The 6,861-nt window shown below is 58.7% G+C and overlaps 1 protein-coding gene across 1 annotated transcript in view; it reads left to right on the forward strand.

Moving 5' to 3' along the window:
* Window positions 1-2,367: 2,367 nt before the first annotated feature.
* The window catches only part of SRL (sarcalumenin), an 18,454-nt gene continuing 13,960 nt past the window's right edge, over window positions 2,368-6,861 (forward strand). The window contains exons 1-4 of the mRNA XM_031060439.1: window positions 2,368-2,392; window positions 3,192-4,157; window positions 5,625-5,723; window positions 6,593-6,688. Of these exons, the coding sequence (XP_030916299.1) occupies window positions 2,368-2,392; window positions 3,192-4,157; window positions 5,625-5,723; window positions 6,593-6,688 (1,186 nt within the window). The remainder of the gene's footprint in view (window positions 2,393-3,191; window positions 4,158-5,624; window positions 5,724-6,592; window positions 6,689-6,861) is intronic.

The following is a 6,861-nucleotide window of genomic DNA, read 5'->3' on the forward strand; positions in this document are numbered from 1 at the left end:
TGCATTGAAAACCAGGAATATATTTGCTTTATTCTGGACTTTTGGGATCATGAAGCTTCTGGGATGTGATAACGTGTATGGACATCCTGGGTTTTGGGGTGCACGAAGGTCTGGAGAGCCAGCCCCATCCTCAGCACCACCCTTGTGCTTGTGTCCTCTGGGCTGCTGGAACCCTCGTGGGACACCTCCCTCTGAAGATGTTGGCCCCAAGAGGAGCTGGGGCCCGGCTCCCCCGGCTCTGAGTGCTGGGCTGGCAGGGCCACGAGCTGGAGGAGCCCTGGGGGGGTGGCCCTGAGCGAGGGCCTGCAGGGAAGGGACATCACCCTCTAAAGGGCTCTCACAGGAAAGGTGCGGTCTGCACCAGGTCCAGCAGGAAAATCCCAGGAACTCCCTGACAGCTTATTGGTGTCCGGTCAGTTTCACGAGGTTTTAAAGGGCTTTGCCAGAATAAAGGCAGGGTTGGGTATTTGGGATACAAGGTCCCACCAAGACCCCCGCCCTGGGAGGACACGGGGAGTACAGGACTTGCAGGAGCCGGTGGATAAAATCCCCAGGGAAGCAGGGATGGGGATCTGGGCAGGGGAAGGGGGCGTGTGAAAAGCCGTCCCCGCAGCCCTGCCATTGCCGGCCCCACGCTCACGGCTCCGGTTTCTGCTGGAGGGGGAGAGTGTCCCTCCAGGGCCACCTGTGCCCATCTGTCCCTTCTCACCGTCCTCCTGGAGGACCCGTTCTGCCGTCGGGTCTTTGCTGTTCTGCTCGATCCCGTGCAGGGATGGAGGGGACACCGCGATGTCCAGCCGTGCCCCTCCTTCCCGCGCAGGCTGTTCTGGGTGCAAACCCGCCACGGCATCCCCTGGCACCCAGAACCGCGCCCTGGGCTCTCCATCCCCGCTGTCACCACCTGAAAAAGTGTCCCCTGGCAGCTCATAAAACTCCCAGCACGAGAAAGGGGTGGCAGGGGCAATTCAAGCCAGGGACTCGCGGGGAGGTCAAGTCCCCGAGGGGAAAAGGGCGAGGTCTCCTCTCCGATGCCGCCCATCTGCTTGGCACAATGCAAGGTGTGAACACGGGGAGCCCCGGTGTCACTTTACACCCACGGGGGCCCCCAGGTGCGGAAGTCACCCTGGGCTGCCCGCGGGGGCTGTGCGGGGGCCGCTCCTCCCGCTGCCCCGTACAGTTGCCGTGCTGTATTTTTAGCCTCCGGAGGGTGTTAAGCCCGTAACCTTCGGCCCATTTTGCACTCATCGGCCCGCCATGTGCAGGTCAGCACAATTCACCGTGGATCGGGCGACCATGTAGGGGAAACAGGGAGAAGGAGGTGGAGAGGGGACAGGGACTTTCTGTCAGACCTTGAAGGTCACAGGAAATAAAGCCCGTGAGCAGCACGGGGCGGGGACATCCCCATCTGAGTGCCTGGGGGATCTTTCCCTTTTTCCTCGAGGGATGGCTCGTGGTGGGCACTGGCGCTGCTGTTGTGCCAGGCCATGGTGGGTGATGGCCTCTCTGGGTCAGAGGGGGCACACAGACCCCAGCCAAAGCGCTGAGGACTCTCAGGGTCTCCTCTGCCTGGTCCTGCCCTCCTCCTCTGCTTTGACCATCACCCCTTTCCCAGCTCTCCAGGTCACCAGCTATTTTGGGGCCAAACTGAGAATATCCGTGTTCCCATCAGCTAAGGGGACCCTCTAATGACTCAGGCTGGTTCCCAGGCCACCAGGGCCAGGCAGGGCCATGTTGGCCCCAGCCACTCACAGCTTGCAGGTCAAAGATAGATATTTCCATTCAAGAGGCTCCTGCAGGGCCTCAGGGGTCTTGCAGGAAGGTGACCTGAAGGACCAGGGTGGAAGGGAGGGGTGTGGGAGCTGCCCACAGCTCTCTCCCTCCATCTGGGAGCTGAGCTGGGCACCTGGAGGCACCTGTGAGCTGCTGCCAGCAGAGGACAGGGAGGTCAGTGAGGCCAGAGCAAGGGTGACCTGTGCATCCCATTTGGGCAGGGTGAGGGGCTGTGGCAGTGGCTGCAGCTCTGCTGTGCCAGGGAACCAAGAGCTACTGGCAACAAGGGCAGGCTGGGGGCAGCCTGTCCTTCCCAGTGCCCGCTGCTGGCATGGCACGAGCCTCCCAGTGTGACCTGATCCCAGCTCACAGCCCCACCAGCCACAGTGCCATGGAGGTAAAACCACCCCCAGGGCAAACTGGGCTGAGGGCTCTGGGGCTGGCCCCACACTGACCCCAGCCCAGCTCCTCCTATGCTCGGCCACCACAGGCCCTGTGGCCAAGCCCAGTGAGCTCCAATTTTGGCAAAGTCCTGCTGGACACAGTCCTGTGGCTCCTGCATGGACATGGAGCAGGAGCCAGAGCACAGGACTGGCCATGCCCCTCTCCTCCTGCAGCCTGGGTAGAGGTGGCCTTTTTTCCTGCTTGGCTTCTGCTTGCCAGCTGGAGTACAAAGGAATTATTTTCCTCTGAAACGCTCCCCTGGCATGAGACGTTTGGGGGGATTATTTAGACTAGCAGCAACTGTTTGTAACGGAGACAGTATAGCCGTGATCTTTTATTTTTGGCACCCGCTGACTGATGTTAAATTGCAGTTGGAGCCTATGGAAAATACGGATGGATTCTCCTGAGCCACAGAACACACTCATTGTGTCCCCAGCAGCAGCACGGCGTGGCACATGCTTTCCTAGTGAAGGGACACTCACAATAAATAGCTCCTGAGCCCCGTGGTCAGGGTTAGGCCCTGCCTGAAGGCAGGATCCCATGCTGGGCAGCCCCTCATGCCAGGAAGCCCCTTCCTCCTCCTCCTCCCCCTCACTTCACCGCCCACCTTGGCTGGTGTGATGTTCTCTTGAGTCAGGGCTGGGGAAGGACCCTTTTAACCTGCCAAGTGCCCACAGCCCCTCAATATTTGCCATTTTCACTCCTTTCCCTGTCTTTAGGGCAGCTTTGCCACCTTCCTGCAGTGCTTTGGGGTGGGCAGCCCCAGTGCCAGGCAGCCAGGGCTGGTGGAGCCATAGAGCCCCTGCCAGCTCCGCTTTGCCCTCACAAACATCTTTGCACCCAACTTCTTGTGACAGGGACAGAAAATTGAGCTGGAGAAGGCTTAGGGAAGAGTTGAAACCTCTTGGTAGCAGCCACAGCTCGTCCCTCAGGGCCCTGGCAGGTCTGGGACTGACTGAGCTGTTCTCATCGTTTAGAGCCGCGCGCCCCCAGCACGGGCCATGGGCAGAGCTCCCCGCCCGGCACGGAGCCCCCGCTGCAGGAGAAGGCACACGATGGCAGCCCCGAGGAGGAGCAAGACAGTGGCACTGCCAGTGCCTCCGTGCCTGGTGTCACCGAGGAGGGACACGGACAGGGGGAGAAAGAGCCGGCGGGTGGCCTGAGGAGGGGCCTGGGGCCAGGGGACAGCCAGACAGAGGAGAGCAGCAAGGAGCAGGGCCAGGAAGAACAGAGCTCAGGGGAGGAATCCGTGGCAGCTCATCGTGGAGGGAACCATGGGCCTGGCACACAAGATGACATCCATGCCCAGGAGGAGGAGGAGCCCGGCACAGAGAAAGGAGGCTCTGAGGAGGAAGGGCAGCCAGGGGAAGAGCAAACAGAGGAGCCAAGGGCAGCATTTGCTCCTGAGGGAGAGGAGGAAAGGGATGAGCAGAACTCAGAGGAAGATGATGAGCAAGGAGAGTCTGAGGAAGGTGAACACGGGGAGTCTGAGGTAGATGAAGGCAAGGAAGAGTCTGAAGAAGGAGAGTCTGAGGAGGAGAAAGAGTCTGATGAAGATGGTGACAGGCCAGAGAATGAATTTGGAGAGAATGACAAGGAAGAAGCTGGTACTTCCGACAAAAAGAACCAAAGCAAACCAGCAGCTGGTGGCACAGGAGAAGCCAGGGATGGCCCTGCCAGCTGCCATCACCCACCCTGTGGGGATGCAGCAGAAGACCCACCAGCAGCAGTGGAAGACCCACCAATGGTGGAAGATCCACCAGCAAAAGAAGACCCACCGGTAACAGAAGACCCACCAACAGCAGAGGAAGACCCTCCAGCAGCAGCAGACCCCCCTGCAGTGGCAGAAAACCCCCCAGCAGCAGCAGATCCCCCTGCAGACAAGACCCCACTGGCAGGAACAGAGGTCCCCAGCACCACCGAGACCCAGCACAGCCAGATAGGTTGGAGTCTTTTCTTGTGGGTGTGCTGTAGCAGCAGGAGTGACCTCCCATCAACGCGGCGGAGCTGAGCTTGGCACATTAAACCTGACCTAGTGCATGGCCCTCTCCTAACGCTTCTGCTTCCCTGCCTGCCCTAACAGCGCCCGGCGTGGGCAGCGAGGCCGCAGCAGGATTCCCGTCACACGGGCACTCATCGCAGTGGTGCCAGCACTGACGGATATTCCCCTCTCTCCACTCCAAGTCCATGATTTCTCCTCAGGCATGTGGACATGGATAAAATGTTTAACCTCCAGGCCCCTTTCAGCACTCGCAGATCTCTTAAAGACTCTTTATCCACCACCTGCAGAGTCCTCCGGGCCCTCGGCTTGTGCAGGGGCAGGATGCTCCTGGGATGGTGGGGCTCCCAGGATTGTGGGGCTCATCTCCACCAGTTCTTGGCTCGTAGGGAAGGTGTGAAGAACTAATCCAGGCCAATGAGCTGCTGAGGCACCAGCCCTGCTCAATCAGTGAAAGGGTAACTAGGGGAAAGGGACACCCCCCACCACGATTTCCTAGAATTATTTGTAGACTTTGGCCCACAGGTTGGGCAGTGACCTTTGGACCCAGATTAGTATTTTTGTTGTTTTCATCTGTAATGTCCCAGCTCAAAAAGCCTCCCATTCTACCCAAAAGACAAACCCAGTTTGGTCTCTGTGTCTTCACTTGGCAGGTCAAAAGATCTTCCTCAGCCCAACACTCAGTAGATGCTCAACACAGCCCCAGGGCTTAGTGGTGCCCTGCTTGATCCTGCTGTCCCCAGAACCCCGCTACAGTCCAACCCAGCTTCCCATATCAAAAAGCTCTTGGAAGCTCCTGGTGTGCCAGCACCTCCATGGCAAGGCCACACCTGTCTCCCTGTTTTGGGGACAGTGGGGTGCCTTCCCCAGTGGAGGCAGCTGCCTCATGCTCCTCATGCCTGGCACAGAGCCATGAGGGACAGGGCGCTGTGCAGAGGGCAGGGGAACAGAGGGACAGAGGTGGGAGAACTGGGAGGGAACAGCCCCACGGGCAAAGGTGGGCCAGGCTGGCCTGTCCCCCAAGAGCCAGAGGCAGCCCCAGCCTGGGACCCCACAGCTCCAGCTGACCCAGGGCAGCAGCTGCCACGTGTGCTCGTGCTACATCCCAACCCCGGGAGCCCCTTCCAGGCACATCCTTTGCATTCCCCACGAGCAGCCAGCCCCTCCTCGGAGCCAAGCAGTTGCCCATGACGCTTTCCCCAGCAGCCACAGCCCTGGCAGCCTCCAGGAGCCTGTGCTAGAGGGAAAGCATGTGGCATGCCAAGGGTGATAGCGGCTGCCGTGGGCATGGCGTGCCCGCAGGCTCGGGGTGTGTGTGCTCCCCGTGCCCTCTCCCTGGCAGTCGCTTGTGTGAGCTCCTGGCTGAGCTTCCCCCTCCAGCAGTAACAGGTCTCCTTGTTTTCTCCTCCAGAAGAGGTTGAAGATGCCAGCGAGCCGACCAAGCGCGACCGGTCCCACTTGGAGAACACCCTGAAGCTCAATGAGGAGAAACCTGCCGATGATGTCTCAGGTGAGGAGGCCACACATGCCCTGCACTAAGACCATGGACAGGATTTTCCTTCTCTTGTGTTTTGATTTTAACCTTGCTTATTGCCCGTCTAGTAATGCCAGATCTTCAACAACAGCCCTTTGACTGCTCTTGGGTTAACATATTTTAGGTATTTTAAGGACATCACCGAGGTCATAAAAGAATTAGGAGGGTATAGAGGCTGGAATATGCAGACAGTGAATCAGGCACATCCCTGCTCAAAGAAATCTGGAGCAACTTGTGACAAAGGGTTGGGATTTTTATTCCAATTATATACTGGGTTCTGAGCAAGCTCTAAGGTTTGTTTCTGCTAGCCCCGCTGGCAGTTTGGGCTGGAAAGGCAGTGATAAGAGATACTGTGGAGAAAGCTCCTCCTTTTTTCTAGCAAGCAGCTCAGGGGCCATGCCAGGGGGCCCTGGCACCATGCTGGAGGGCTTTCTGGGACTGTGGGTGTTGAGTGCTAAACAGCACTTAGGAAGGGCTCCTCCCATCAGCTGCTGGGAGCAGGTGGGGACAGCGCCCAGTGGGAAACATTAGCAGGGGAGAATCATCAAAATCCTAGAACAGTTTGGGTTGAGAGAGATGTCTGCCATCAGCAGGACATTTTCCATAGACCAGGTTGCTCCAAGTCCCATCCAACCTGGCCTTGGACACTTCCAGGGATTCAGGGGCAGTCACAACTCCTCTGGGCAAAATGTGGCTGGGATCAGTTTGACCAAGATTTCAGCTGTAAGCCAAGTCCCTTGATCCACGACTGGGCCACCCTCAGGACTGCAGGGAATGGCCCCAGGAGGGTCTCACCCAGCCTGGAGGGGCTTGCCTCTCACCTGCCCACATGCTTTGCCCCCCAGGAGTATTGCAGCGGCTGAGGAAGATCTACCACTCCTCCATCAAGCCCCTGGAACACTCCTACAGATACAACGAGCTGAGGCAGCATGAGATCACAGGTAATGCCACGGGCACTGGGGTCTCCAGCACCAGCAGGTCCTTGGGGTGCAGATAACAGCACAGAGAGCAGATCATGGGCAGCCTTGGATAGCGTGTCCTCCTTTGCAGCTTCCCAGGGAGTCCATGAACATGCTGGGTTTAGAGGCCATGCCCTAGTGAACCCAGCAGCAGG

The sequence above is a fragment of the Geospiza fortis genome, unplaced genomic scaffold (genome assembly GCF_000277835.1).
Source record: "Geospiza fortis unplaced genomic scaffold, GeoFor_1.0 scaffold114, whole genome shotgun sequence".
Taxonomy (NCBI): Eukaryota; Metazoa; Chordata; class Aves; order Passeriformes; family Thraupidae; genus Geospiza; species Geospiza fortis.